The sequence below is a fragment of the Mandrillus leucophaeus genome, unplaced genomic scaffold (assembly GCF_000951045.1).
Source record: "Mandrillus leucophaeus isolate KB7577 unplaced genomic scaffold, Mleu.le_1.0 Scaffold381, whole genome shotgun sequence".
In the NCBI taxonomy this organism is placed as follows: Eukaryota; Metazoa; Chordata; class Mammalia; order Primates; family Cercopithecidae; genus Mandrillus; species Mandrillus leucophaeus.
In genome coordinates, this window is record NW_012104043.1 from 1,825,325 (window position 1) to 1,841,045 (window position 15,721).

Here is a 15,721-nt window from a genome sequence, read left to right on the forward strand (position 1 = left end):
GGGACACAGCTGAGGTCACTGGATGCAGGACTGCACTACAACTTTAAGTGGATGGATGTAGGAAAGGGTCATTAACCTGGGAGCCATGCAATACTGGGTGAGCGGAAATGCAGACCAAAATTCCAAGAACAAGACCTGCCAAAAAACAGGAGGCACAGTGTTCTTTAGATTTTTCTGGGTCAAGAAGCCATTCAGATGAGAGTGATACTCTCTCTTCAGGAGGAAAAAGAAGTCCCTTTGCCCTGTGGTTTATCCCCCAGGTCACCCCCACTTCAGGGAATCTGGCTTAAGGTATGGGTTTCAGAAATTCTTTTTCTACTAGGTTAAGTGTCTCAAGGACGGTGCCTCACCTTCCACAAAGGGAGGCTGCCGGCTGACAAATTGGTCCTCACAGACTTGTTTGCTTTTCTTAACCTGTTGGGTCAGGCAGCCCTGATCATCTGCCAGATGCTGCTCCACCCACAGTGGAGCACAGGGCAAGAGTGAAGGCCATAAAAGGAAGACATGGGCTTGCAAGGGGCCGAGTCAGTTTCCGTCAGGGAAAGCCTCTCGGCGGGCTGCGCTGCCCTGCAGCTGGCTCACCCAGCAGACACTTGGAGGAAGCAGGGAAAAGGTGGCTTTTTCCAGAACTGACACTTACTTGGGGCCACAGAGATTCCAGCAGATGGAAAGATGTAGTTAACCAGGAGCTTGGCTGCAGAGAAGATGGGGGCATCTGCAGGAGGAGCTAAAGTGGAGTAGGAATGTGTGTGGTACTGAGTGGCAACGGTGGGGGCCGTGGAGGAACCAAGCCAGGGCTGACGTGGTAGCCGCCTTATTCACCGGCGTCCGAGCCAGTACGCCGACCTTGTGCGCCTCTTGAGAATCCTCCCGACAGACACTTGTACGCAGAAACACGTGTGAAAAAGAGGAAAGATCACCGCACTGGGAGGAGACAGCATGCCTGAGCTGCAGATCTATTTTTACTCAGCAGCCAAGCCATGTTAGTGCCTTTTTGGATCTCATCTATAAAAGGTGGCAGCTGATCAAGGGACCACTAAGGTTCTTTCCACACTTAAATTCTAAGGCTCTATTATCTTCTTCCAAAGGGAAGCAAATGAGCTTGGTAGCACATGGAACACAGAAAACTGGAGAAGCAGTCTTTGGGGAAATTCAGGGACTTTCCTGTGATTCGCCTCGGAAGGAGATTCAATACGAAAAAGACACAACGGACATCAATTTAAGTTTGCACCAAGATCAGGCCCAGGGACTTGCTGTGCAAACAGGTTGTGTTCACTGGGATGAGTACTACAGAAAAGGGAAATTCATCCACTTTTCTCTTTGGTGAGGGAAAGGTTGATTCAGAACAGCCTAAGCTATCACATGCATATGGCTGTGGTGCTCTCCTCAGAGTAACTAACAGGCATGGAGAAATTTAGATGTAAGTGGCCTTAGTCAAGCAGAAGGGATGCGCTTTCATTTTGAAAGATAACCAGGGGTGCTGATCTGGAGCAATAAACCAAGAACAGACAGTCGGATCTTGGATGCAAGGGAAGGACTGAACCAACCATTCCCTGCAATAAAGCTGCATTTTCCTCTTACACATCATAACTTCCCTTCCTCACTCCTCAAAACACATACACGATAGCACTGGAATGTCTCCCAAAAAAGTTAAAGCAATTATTTAGAAAAAGGAAAAGAAAGACTTGAATGAATGCACCTCCTTATTCAGTTATTCATCTAAATGATAATTAAGACAGACTATCCTTCATTTGAAAGGAATCTATAAGATGACTGAATAAAGTGAGGAATTATCTCCATGAGCTCCTAGAACAATGCAAGGCTCACACATGTAGCTCTATGCACGTTAGGTGTTTATTTTACTTTTTTTAGAGACAGGGTCTTACTCTGTTGCCCATACTGGAGTGCAGTGACTCAATTACAGCTCACTGCAACCTTTAACTCCTGGACTCAAGTGATCCTCCCACCACAGCTTCCCGAGTAGCTGGGACCTCAGGCACGCACCATTGCGCCTGGCTAATAAAAAAAAAAAAAAAAAATTCCCCCAGAGACGGGGTCTCACAGAGTTGCCCAGGCTGGTCTTGAACTCCTGGGCTCAAGCAATCCACCCGCCTCAGCCTCTCAAAGGGCTGGGATTACAAATGTGAGCCACTGTGCCCAGCTAGGTACATTTTTAGAAGGCTCCCAATTGCACTGGCCTGGTTGCATATTACTGTATATATATATTGTAGTTCTTGAGTTCAACTTTTCTTCCAAATCTGGAAAAAATTAAGCTTGGTTTAAGAATTCTAAAGAAGAAAATATAGGCCAGGCATGGTGGCTCATGCCTGTAACCCCAGTGAGGCAGGAGAACAGGGTCTGAAGGCAGGGAACCTTAGGCCCACCTACACTGACTGGATATCAGAGGCTACTCCCTTTTCAACCCCTCCTTTTTCTGTGTGGTAGCTGGAAAATGAAAGTAACTCTGATTGGTCCCCCCTACAATCAATCAGACCAGTCATGGGCCACTACAGTGAACCAATGGGAAACCTCTAGAGGGCATACAAACCCCAGAAGAACCAGTGTTCCCGAGCCTCTTGCTCCAGCCAGCTCCCACCCTGCGGAGCATACTTTCATTTAAAATAAATCTCTGTTTTCACTGCCTTGGTTTTGTGTGCATTTTGTCCAATTCTTTGTTCAAAACACCAATGAGCCAGACAACTGCCCTCAACCAGTACCTCCACTGCTTTGGGAGGCAGAGGTAGGGTTGCTGGAGGTCCCGAGTTCAAGACCAGCCTGGGCAACAAAGTGAAACCCCATCTCTACAAAAAATAAAAGGAAATTAGCTGGGTACAGTGGCATGTGCCTGTAGTCCAAGCTACTAAGGAGGCTGAGGCAGGAGGGTCACCTGAGCCCAGGAGTTTGAGGTTGGTGAGCTATGCCACTGTATTCCATCCTGGGCAACAGAGCAAGACCCTGTCTCTAAAAAATAAGTAGACGAATTAACAGAATAGTCTCTAAGCTAAAAATAAAAATTTTTTAAAAAAAACATAAGTTGGTATTAGAAAATCTAAACTGCAGTCAGACTGATGAAATTCAGTAGTTTATGTAAAGAACAAAACATGAGGTCATGCATATTTACCCTCACAGTTTTCTCTACTTTTCCTCATGCATTGTTCCTTACCCACGGCTGTAGGGTAGTAAAAAAAAATGTGTGCGCATTTCTATAGGTGCCACGTCTAATGACTTCATCACAGATGTTAGCCACCATTAACTCTTTATGATTATCTTCATACACTTTTAAGTCTGAAGTGGATTCAAGGATCTGTAAATATTCTGAAAGAAAATGTTTGCTAAACTTTGTGCCAAGAGAGGGACAGACTCTAACAGGCCTTTAAATAAAAACACTAAATTCCACTAATGTGAGGGATCAAGCATGTTCTTCTATTGCTCTGACTATATGCTCACAGAGCTTTTTCTAATGTTCACATTTAAAATGAAGAAAATGAAAAATATCCTCATTATCCAAATGTTAGCAGTACCCAAACTTGACAGCCCTGTCTCTCCCATGGAGAGCAGGCCCACACACTGGTGCCTGCTGGAGCAACCGTGCCAGTCAGAGGGCCAGGGGCAGAGAACCCCGAACAAGCAGTCAGGGCACTAATGAGGAAGGGGGGACAACCTGTCCTCTACAATAAATAATGAGATTAGTATGCTCATCTCCCACCTGGAATCCAGCAGGAAGTTAAACCAAACGACACACGATTCTCTGATGAAGAAGAAAGAATACAGTTGACTGTTTCTTTATATTTATTTACCTGAAAGCTTCTAATGTTTGTAACTAGTGACATATTTCAGGCCAGGAATTCTGTTTGCCTAGATCATGATGTCTAAATACTGCACACTTGACCAATTTTGGATCCAAATAACTAGCTTTGTATGCTCTTGGGCCCTGTAGTACGGCTCTGCTTCAGTGGTTCCCAGCCCTGATAGGCACTAGGATTACCAGAGGAATTTTTTTAAATACCAGTGGGGGTTGGGGATTCCCGTCATCAGTGCTAAAAGCTCCCAGGTGACTGTAATGTGTAGCCGGAGTTTGGAACCAGTGGGTCAGACATCAATCCTGACAGTACCAAAGAGGCCGACTGTTTCCCAGGTCAGATCTCTCAGCAGCTCGACAGCCTTTTGAAGAAATCATGCACTCGATTAAGATGAAGGGATCACTATTTCTTCATGCTCTAAACAGAAAGATAAATGAGCTGCCCAAGAGGTGCTCAGCCAAAACCTGGGAACGGCTTTTAGAGGGCACAGTTCCCACAGTCAACAGTGAGAGCTGGAAGTTTCCCTTTCTAGGGCCTCAAGCAACACTTCTAGATTTGCACTGGGGTATGAACTAGACTGAGCTCTCTGGGGGATCCTCCAGGTTCTAACATTTCCACCTGGTAAGTAATCCTTTCAGAAGTGAATACCTGTCCCCACCCCAGCTAATGCAGACGGCCAGCACTGGAGACCACACAAGACCACAGCAGCTGGGAGACAGGTGAGAGATTTACCAGGACAGGGAGCTACATGAGTGTGTTCCTGAAGTTTTCTCAGGTGTTATCAGATGCAGGTATCTTTTTCCTAACCAGGTCCATCACAATTTTCTCCATAAAGTTTTGTACCTTTCACTCACTCTCTCACACACACCCACCCCCCCTCAATCCATCCCATATAAAAAGTTTAAAGAAGTTTCTGGCATGAAAATATGCCCTCTTCTAGCTGAGACAGAGCACTCATTAGCAAGGATACCATCCCACTCAACTTGCCTGCTGCAAACGTGGTGGCAATACACATCCTCTAGTCTGCTGCGAGGAGGTTCTGAAGAAAGCAGTCGCCCTTTACTATTTGGTAAAGTCGGGTTATATTTTTAACCCAGTGGATTAATCAGTCAAATCTCAGACATGACAGCAGGCTTCACAATCTTTTTTCCCTTTGTTATTCTTAGCTCAACTTCCACAGCTGAGTAAGAAGTTTTTCATGTACTTACAAGAGTGTTAAAAATTTTATTTCCTTCTCAGCAGGAGAGAGTTGGCCCTTCTTGTGTCTTTGTCTCTGATTCTTGGGCAAGTTGGCTTGGGAATGCTACTGGAGAAAAGCTCACTAATCTTTCATCATCATGAAAAAGCAACAAATAGAACAAGAGCTCAATGATTCAAAATAAAAGGAGACTGTCTAAAATAGCAGCATGTTCAAGTAACAGACAATGTTAAATAATGCAGCAATTTTTTTTTTTACTCTGTCCATTCTGTATCCAAAAGAATCTTCCAAAATTATAATAAATAAAATGATGTGGTCAACACTTTGCAATGTGCCATTATCAGCCTATATTACTCAAGCAGACACTAACCATATGTTAGTAACTGTAATGAGGTGTTGTATGGTCATGTGTTAAAATATGGATGTGATATTGGTATAAAAGATCCTACTACGAGAGTAAAATTTGTACAGAGCAGTTCTTTTAATAATTCAGAATATGAATTAACATTTCAATTAATATAATATCTCAATTTCTAACCTAATGGGCAAAACCTAATGGGCCAGGTGGTAAATGCCAGTTATAAGAATAAACGAAAATGAGGCTGGGCATCGTGTCTCGCACCTGTAGTCCCATCACTTGGGCAGAGGCAGGTGGATAACTTGAGCTCAGGAGTTCAAGAGCAGCCTGGCCAACATGGTGAAACCCCACCTCTACAAAAAAATACAAAAATTAGCCAGGCATGGTGGCACACACCTGTGGTCCCAGCTACTCAGGAGGCTTAGGTAGGAGGATCATTCCACCCCAGAGGTAGAGGCTGAAGTGAGCCAAGATCACACCACTCCAGCCTGGGCGACAGAGCAAGACCTTGCCTTAAAAAAAAAAAAATAAAAGTAAAATTTTTTGAAAAAGAGAAGAAGACAAGGAATAAATCAAAGATTTGCACCAGAATTTACATCTGAAGCAGGAGAATTGCTTGCACCTGGAAGGCGGAGGCTGCAGTAAGCCAAGATTGCACCACTGCACTCCAGCCTGGGTGACAGAGCAAGACCTAAAAAAAAAAAAAAAAAAAAAAAAAAGAGGGGGTGTGGGGGCAGCCCTAGATGCTACATTATCCTAAAAGAAGCTATCGTTTTTAATGACTGCCTCACCTTTTTTAAACTAGCAAGACCGATGGAGGGACACAACACGTGTTAATGCCCATATGCAGAATGAGAAGCAAAGTCCAGACAGCTAACGCTGGTAGAAGGCGCAAAGGCTACAGCGAATCAAAGCAAAGACTTGTGAGACAACTCAACTGGGCCTAAATCAAAGGTCGATCAAAGATACCATCAGGCCAACAGCAAGGATGGTCCACACTGGAGTCAAGGCAGTCTCCCCAGAACTCACCTTTCTCTTTTTGGCCAACTTGCTTGAGCTGTCTGAGCTCCTCTTCTCAGAACTGTGCTTCTTCCCTGCAGGTGGCTGTTTATCTTCTGCTTTCCTCTGGCGGCTCCCCTTTCCAGGAGGCTGGGGTATCCGAGAGAGCAGGTCTAGGGTGATCTTCACCATCAAGCTTTGTGGGGGAGGAGTGTCCCTGAGCGGTGAGAGCAGCTTGGTGTCTCTCAAAGGCAATGGGAGTCTGTCTTTGCGGCTGTCCTCCTGGACCACCACGGCTTGGCGGCAGCCACTAGTCCTGCTGCCGCCGCCACTGTGGAGCGGGCCCTGGCTCTGAGTCAGGGGAACAAGAGCAAAGTGCTCAGGGCTCCTGTCCCCCACATTGTCCTTCGTGGGTTCTGGGCCTGAGGGAGCCTTAGAGGGGGCAGGGAGGGAGCTCTTGTGCTTCTTCTTCTCACTGGAGGGGGGCACTGCTGGCTTGGGCTCTTTGCTTGCTGCGGCCCGGGGCCGTCCTTTCGTTTTCACCTTGGGCTTGTCTTTGGAAGTCTGGTCTCTGGAGCCGTAGGGAAGAAGTCCCGCCTCCCTTTCCACCTGCAGGCTGGCCCGTGAATCCGCCCGGGCAGAGGCCTTGACAGGTTTTTTGGGTTGTTTGGTTCCAACAGTTTGCCTCTGTGGGGGTTCCTGCTGTGCCGGGGACTTCTGACAGCTCCTCTTTCCGGGGTGGGGGGCTTCGGGTGGGGCCCGGGGGGCTTTGCTGGAGCTTTTCGGGGGAGGATCTTTGGATTCAGAACGCTCCTGACTCGTGGCACCGTCGCTGCTGCCCTTACTCTCTGGGCGCCGCCGTGGGGGCTCTGTGCTGCCGGGACCCTCTGGTGGTGCAGCGGGCTGGCTGACTTTGGTCAGCCAGTTGTCCAGCTGCCATTTGTTTGTTGTTGGAGGCTCAGGCTAAAAATAAGGAAAGAAAGAAAAGTGTTAACTGACTGATGATGACAAATCATTCTTTTGTGTTAGTCACCCACTTATACAATACTGTCCTGCAGAGGAGCGAATCCCTCCAAACCCAGAATTTAGGTTCCGGTCATCCTCCTCAAGTTATAAGATCTATAACAATTAACTCTTAAAGCAACCTTCACTTTTTTGTGGGATTTAGAAATTTGGTAATAGCAAGTATTAACCAACAGGCAACTGCCAACTGCTGAGAAATCTTTATAATATATCTAATGGTAATTACAGTATAATTTAAACAGAATTGACACATTTTGGTATGTGAACTACTCTATTAAGGAATAACAGGAGGAAATGAGTAAAAAATCATTTCATCAAGTATCTGCAGAAGGCAGCTAATGAATAAACTAAGTTTTAGTGGGCTCACATTTTATCCTTGTTTTGACATATTTTTCAACTAAAGATGACTTCTATTCAAGAAGAGATTTCTCTTTTTTGTGTGTGATAGGGTCTCACTCTGCTGCCCAGGCTGGAGTACAGCAGCATGATAATAGCTCACTGCAGCCTCAAACTTCTGGCCACCAGTGATCTTCCTGCCTCAGTCTTCCAAAGCACTAGAGTAACAGGCCCATTTCTCTCTTTTACTTAAAAACATTATGTAGTAAACATTTATATGTGACAAAGTTATCACATCACATATAGTATATACTGATTTGCAATTTTTACACCTTGATAAGCAAGTCAGCTGGGTCACATTAGCCAAGCATTTAATCCCATGTGAACTCTTGAAAAGTCAAACATTGGACCAACACGGTGGTTCACGCCTATAATCTCAGCTTTGGAAGGCCAACACAGGACAATTCTTCAAGCCCAGGAGTTCAAGTCCAGCCTGGGCAACAGAGCAATACCTCATTGATACAAAAAAGTAAAAAATTAGCCAGGAGAGGTGGCACATGCCTGTGGTCCCAGCTACTCAGAAGGCTAAGGTGGGGATTGCTCGAGCCCAGGAGTTTGAGACCGCAGTGAGCCATGTGCACTCCAACTTGGGTAATAGAGTGACACCTCGGTCCCAGAAAAAAAACCAAAAAAAAAAGTCATACATCAAATCTCTCATTACAAGCAACCTGGTCTGAAATAGCACCCATGTTTCTAAGATACAAAGGGAGGCATACAGTCAGGGGCAATGAGAATGTACAATTGCATGGCATAAAAACAGAGGTTCCTGGCTTGTTATCTTAACTGTTAGTTCAAATTAACTGCTGTTGCATCCCACCACGTCTCTCCAGCTCGGCTATTACACCTTATTAAAAGAATGACAGAGACTCTTGTGTCTCCAAGTTCCACTACTCTATCTTGCACATAGTGGGTGCATGAGATATATGCGTATTCCGCTAGGTGGATTACTATACCCATGAATTTCATATCATATAGAAAAACATTAGTGTCTAACAGAGTGAGTGATAGTTACATTTATTTTAAAGAGAACACATCGCTGTCCTTACGTCCTTATCTTAAGAAAAATACTAATTTCTTTAAAGATCCACTCTGGGAGGTGGTTTGTAGAAGTAAGTCATATACATAATGCATCAGAAAATTAGCTGAAAGACATCCCACTTCAGACTTATTTGCTTAGATTATAGATAAGGAGAACACTCCAGTAGGTGGAAAAGTTTTAAGGGGAAAAAAGACTGCTGACAATTTTTCCGAGTGTAACATCCCAAATAATTCTACTTCATAAAACATGGAAATCTAATGATGCAAAATATGTGGCTATGACATAAAGGCTTTTTGGCCAGGAAAAGGTTAGGTAATAAAATGATCAGGTAGACAGTTCAGGTTTAGTGTGACTAATGCAACAGAACTAAGAAACTTAAAAAACCAGGCAAGAACACTCTTTGGACAGTAAGATGACTGCATAATTCCTTTTTTCTTTCTGTTTACCTCATACTGCTGCTTATGATAACATTATCTTCCTTATGGCTTCCTTCGCTTATGTTAACTGTATACCCATGCTGTCATCTGAATTTAAGGGCAGAGAGGGAGGGAAGAAGGAAACTACTACTAAGTGGCAAGCATTTTGTCACATCTAAATCTGTATTCAACATTCTAAGAAGGCAGAATGGTTAAGAGTAGAGAAAAGATTAGCACACAATGCCCACTTGTCAAACATGATTTCCTGCAGAGACTTCAGGGTGTGGTTACATAAATGGTTAACTGATGGGACAAGGTAGTGAGAGACATCACTTGCCAATCACAACAGGCACGAAGCCTTCACACCCTTCCTCAGGAAAGATATGGACATACCTCACCCGCTGACTATACTTACAACTGCACCCCAATCCCTGGCATGCTCTTTAGAAGACGATTTAAGTGTGAACCCAAAAGGGAAGTCATTCCTGGTCTAAATAACATCTGGTTTCCCCCCAACCCTCAGAACAGTATAGTACTGAGATACATTTAGTAGTCCCTAAGAATGTCCTGGTTACAGAAATAAAATATATTCTTCCACTACAGTTCTAAAACGTTCTGAAGGAAGGCCTATGTCCCAATTTGAGGGTAAAATTGAGTAGTTGTGCCAGACAAGGGGAAGAGGTAGGGGCAATCCTGTATACCCAATATTAAGTTGTGAAATGGATACAATTTCTTTGATATATTATTTGGGTATTGAGATGGAAAAAATGTTTTCATAAGGGATTGACTTAAAATATTTTTTAGGCTGGGCGCTGTGGCTCACGCCTGCAATCCCAGCACTTTGGGAGGCTGAGGTGGGTGGATCACTTGAGGTCAGGAGTTCGAGACCAGCCTGGCCAACATGGTGAGACCCCATCTCTACTAAAAATACAAAAATTAGCCAGACGTGGTGGCACGTACCTGTAGTCCCAGCTACTCAGGAGCCTGAGGCAGGAGAATTACTTGAACCCAGGAGGCGGAGCTTGCAGTGAGCCAAGATCACACCACTGCACTCCAGCCTGGGCGACAGAGTGAGACTCTGTCTCGATAAAAATAAATAAATAAAAATGAAAATAAAACATTTTTAAAAATAAAGTTTAAGTAGATAAAAGTGCCAAGGTTTTAGACTTTCAAATATCCTGGGAACATTTTGTCTTTGTTTGGAGGATCAAGGTCTGGACTTTCATTTCTTTCTCTGCCTCTCCTCACCCCACCCCCAATCTGCTCTCCCAGTGCCGGTGCAACCCAAATACTGTAAATTGGAAGTAGGAAAAAAAGGATGTAATTATTTTTTATTAGGTGTTTTAATAAATTGGCAAAAGTTAGTATATTTTAGAATGAATTATGATTTTGAATTAAGAAGTTCTGAGCTATGCACAATATAGATTTATTCTTTTAGTAACACTACACAGCTACGGGGAATATGAGTGCAAAATGTTTTTTAAATGCTTGAGGTGATGGGTACCCCACTTACTCTGATGTGATTATTATGTATTATATGGCTGTATCAAAATATCTCACGTACCCATATATACACCTACTACATACCCAAAAAATTAAAAGACATAAAAGAGTGAGAAACTGAAAACTGCATAATGTACAGTACTGATTATGGAATATTAATGAAAAAGAATTCTCATTAATATCTGTATGTACAGCCTATTATGGAATTTGTGTTACTCCCAAATAACACCAGAGATTTATAATAATGCAGGTATTTACTGTAAAAGGAAAGACATGTAGTTAAATACTTTAGGAAAAATTCAAAATTTAAAATCTAAACAAAGATAAAATATTCCCAGGAGGATGAGCCTCAGTACATAACACGTACTGTCCACGCATCTGCAATACATACCAATACTAGCCCTTTTTAGTAAAGCGATTTTAAAAGATAAGGCAGGAGGGGACCATTTATTTTACACCTAAGAGGTTTCACTCTATTCCAGTAACTTCTCAAGCAATAAAATATATCTATGTCTCATTACTACAAATACCAGACTTTCTATCAAGTTTCAATTATTCAGCCAAATCTGCACCATTTCCATTTTATTTTAATTAAATGTTATTTAATTATCTTTTCGATGTCAGTAATCTAACTAGTATGAAGATTTTTCTTAAGAATAAGGTGAAACACAAAGCAAAGATCTTATAAACGTTAAGAGTGAACATCACACAATTTGTCTGCACAGCATATTCAGTATCCTTTTCCCTGAGGCAAAGAAAAATTATTTCAATAGCAATTAGTATCATATAAGGAAACAAAGAGCCCCAGAAACACACAGTGTAGTTTCTAAATCTGAAAGGCACTTCAAGTGCAGTTAATACTGATGCATGTCTGTCCACTCCAAAACATATCAAACTCTTATTTTCTGCGCCTGACATAGATTCGCATCTAACAGAAAATGACAGCCAGTTATTTTCTCAGCCTCCCTCACCCTCAGACAAGACCCTTAAATCTCCCTACATCAGCTCCAGATGTATTCAGTTAATGCCCCACTGGAACTGCTTTGCTTTCTAAACAGAGACAAATACAGAAGGCTTTTTAATGCTTTCCTAATTAGAAAGCTTCATTTCCTGGCATTTCCATATTAAATATCTGGAATAATTTTCTCGATGTGGGCTGGTCTCATTCACCAAAAAGAAAAGAATGCCTTCCCTTTTCATTAATTTCTTTCCCCACCATAATTTTTACAATGCTACCCAAATTTTGAGGTTATCTGGCAACCCTGTTAGATGTTACTAACAATTTCTTGGGCTCCACAATCCAGTAAATAGCATAAACCCTCTATATTTATTTAGTGCTTAAGATTTTCAGTCTTATCAGTTTATCTTTACAATATTCTCCTGAGGGTGGGTAACAAGCAAACACCATCATCCCTGTTTTACATGGGGCAGAAGGGAGCAAGAAACAGAACCCTGACAAAATCACTTTGCCATCAATTTAACGCATGGCTTTTAGTGATTCGAAAATAGAACTCCTGATGACTTATTTCTAGTTCACATTCCTGCCCTTTGCTAAATCAGGCGGTCTCCTTTTGCTTTCCTTAATTCATGCATTTCTAAAATTTCAAAAAGAATTCTCATTAATATTAAAATAGCAGCCTACTGAAACCAAGTTTTCTTTTTAAAAGAAGGGAAAAGAAAATGGTGTGCAAACAGTCTTAATGAGTTGATCTTCAAAACACCACTAGCAACGACAGAGAAGGCCTATCATTTTCAACAGGGGGGAGAAGACCTCTCTCCCAACTCTCCTTTACTAAATATTTGGTAAGAAGCAAATAAATAGAAACAGATGGCTCTAGACAGCGCAGGAGCAGGAAAGCACTGCCCCATGGCACAGAACGACTCAGTCTCATGGTCAGTCCTGGCCCACAGCACAGACTCTAGCTTCAAAGGGCAGAATGCTGCCATTTAAGGTGGCCATCTCGAGGGGGGACACGGTACCTCCGGAGCCGGGGTTTCTAGGGGCTCATTTTCTTCGCTGTCACTTGAACTGCTCTCGCTCTCCGAGTCTGAGGAACTGTCTGAGTCACTGGTGCTTTCTGACTCTGCACTGCTGGAATGTGCTGATGCCACCGGTTCTGGAAGGGACTGTGGAGCACTGCAAAGCAACCAAAAGATAAAATTAGAAGGCACGATGCAAGGTGGATTTCTTCCTTCTCCCTTGCCCATTTTTCTGCTACTCAAAAGGAAGGGTCTTGGTATTAGATACACTGCTAAACTATCACATCATCCAACTGAGAGAGGCCCAAAGTAGTTTAATAGAAAAGCAAAAACCTCTGAAAACTGTTCACCAGATAAATGCATAAAAGACAAGCCTGTGAAATTTTACTCCTGAAGAATATTTCAAGCGATCCAAAATTTAAGTTAGATGCCGGGTGCTTCATATGAAGGGTTGGTAAACCATAGCCTAGGCTGGCTGCCTGCTTTTCTAAATAAAGTCTTATTGGAAGACACCCATACCCATTTCTTTAATGTACTATGTCTGCTTTTACGCTGCAATGGCAGATTTGAACAGTTGCAACAGAGACATATACGGCCCACAAAGCCTAAAATATTTACTATCTGATCCTTTAAGTTTGCTGGTCTCTGCTACACATAACCAAATCCAATTAATTTCTATAAGAAAAGCCAGTACGTTAAAATCTCCCTATATTCTCTATACAAGAACTGGGTGGTAGCCAAAGACCTCTAAATATAAATGGTGTTCCTTTGCAAGATGAACTCAAAAGTAAACAACCATTCACACTTCCTGGCAGAACTACAAAAGTGATTTAGGGATCATCCCCAAATATCAGCCAAAGGAGAGATTATCTACTCCAAATTTTAAGAATGGGGCAATAAATCTAAGTTAGTGAGAAAACACATTGATCACAATGCTAGACACACATAGAATTTCAAAGCATATATAATCTTAAAGCTTCACCCTAGATGGTATTAATTAAAGCAATAAGTCATTAACTAAAATCTGGACAGATTCCAAATCCACCTAAAACGTTTTCAAAATAGATTCGTAAATAACATACTAGAATAAAAAGTATTAAACAATAACAAAATCACTAGTTGAAGTAATTTTAAGGCACACACGATACCACTATATAATTTCCTCACAGAAATGCTGTACCCAGTCTGTGGCCCTATCTCCACTGGCAGCTGAAGAGCATGAGCCAGTGATGAGCAAAAGGGGCTACACTCTCAGTGTTACTCCTGCCTCAAATCTGTACCCCTGCTTGGTCTCTTCTTTTTCCTTTTCCTTCACTTTTAGAAGTTAGGCTACCTTGTCATGTTTTATGAGTCATCATAACCCACCAGAAATTACTGAACAAAATAAGACATAATCAAGCAAACCTTATGAATCTGTAAGAGTGCACATAATTACATGGGCTTCCTCCACATTAACTGTAACATCCCCTGCATAATGGACAAGATTTTATCACTAATCTCGTCTCTGAGTGGATGAGCACATCTCAAGGGAGTAAACTTTGTCCATAAAAGACAGGTATCTGGCATATCAGAGGAAAATATTATAAAAGTAGTTCAAATAGTTCATATTTTCAAAAATTAAATCATCACATTTCCTAAAGTATGGTTGGCTTGTTCCATTTCCCATCACACTGAAATGTACTGCTGGTCATTTTGAAAAGCAGCTGAAACAGTATGAAAATTCATGTAACTAAGAAAACAACCATAATGGAAAAGAAGTTCTGGAAATAATTGAGCTTTATTGAAAACAGCAAATCTGTTACCTCCATTAAAACACTGGGCTTGTCAGTTTAACTTTTCAAATATTGATTACCTAACACTGACGATAAACTGTATTTTAAGCTTGTTTGTAAACTCCTTTTTTTGAGACAGAGTCTCGCTCTGTCACCCAGGCTGGAGTGCAGTGGCGCGACTTCAGCTCACTGCAACCTCCATCTCTTGGGTTCAAGCGATTCTCCTGCCTCAACCTCCTGAGTAGCTGGGACTACAGGTACACGCCACCATGCCTGGCTAATTTTTGTATTTTTAGTAGAGACAGGGTTTCACCATGTTGTCCAGGCTGGTCTCGAACTCCTGACCTCAAGTGATCTGCCCACCTCGGCCTCCCAAAGTGCTGGGATTACAGGCGTGAGCTAGCATGCCCAACCTGTAAACTCTTAAAAATCTTTAACATCTATACTGATGATGTAGATCAGTGTGGGGCTCTCGCTTCTATAGGGTTAACAACCTCCTTATGGCTGATTTAAGCTTCTAAAATATTAAACAGGTACTTTCCTCTTACTGTGATCCTTCAGCTTCTTCCCATGAAAAAACTGTGGAAGTACTAAATAAGGCTTTATTTTTCCCATTTGGTAAAAAATTGCAAACATTCTGTACAGATGGGGAGAAACCCACACAGTACCTTGGAGGTGCAGATGAGGAGGGAGGCTTCTCTGGGGTCTAGGCATTCACAATAAGGGGAAGAAGGAACAGGAAAAGAACAAAAAACAGGTTAGAACAAGCAGCTCAGATCTGTTAGATGGATTTAAACGGACTCCTGGTATTACAGGCTGTGCAACACTTACTTGTTCACCGTCACTGTCCTCACTGTCACTGAGCTGAAGGTCGTCTTCGAGCATGCTGGAAAGGGCAGGGACACAGAGAAGAATGAATGTGAAATGACTTCTAACAACTTTTCTAGCATGTAAATAGAAAATATGCCTAATTAAACAAAAGAGAGAGAGGACATGTATACGTTTTATTTATTAAAGGCTGTAATTTCCAAAAAATGTAGTTTTACAATTACACAATTACAATGTACGAATACAATTATAATTATATAATTATAACACAGAAACCAGTTAAGTGCAAGCCTCTCACCATCTCAAGACAGACTCTTTCACATGTTACAAACATTGAAGCAGAACTACCACAAGACAAGGATTCATTGCGAGCCCTGAGACTAAAGTCCTCCAGTGAGGTCAGGGTCCA

At 42.4% G+C, this 15,721-nt stretch overlaps 1 protein-coding gene across 2 annotated transcripts in view; it reads right to left on the reverse strand.

Annotated features, from left to right (window-relative positions):
• The window catches only part of AFF1 (AF4/FMR2 family, member 1), a 203,363-nt gene that overhangs the window by 15,367 nt on the left and 172,275 nt on the right, over window positions 1–15,721 (reverse strand). For both annotated transcript variants that reach the window (XM_011990755.1, XM_011990756.1), the window contains 4 exons: window positions 15,316–15,370; window positions 15,153–15,190; window positions 12,713–12,869; window positions 6,386–7,318 (listed from right to left, as the gene is read on the reverse strand). In XM_011990755.1, coding sequence (XP_011846145.1) covers window positions 6,386–7,318; window positions 12,713–12,869; window positions 15,153–15,190; window positions 15,316–15,370 — 1,183 coding nt within the window. The remainder of the gene's footprint in view (window positions 1–6,385; window positions 7,319–12,712; window positions 12,870–15,152; window positions 15,191–15,315; window positions 15,371–15,721) is intronic.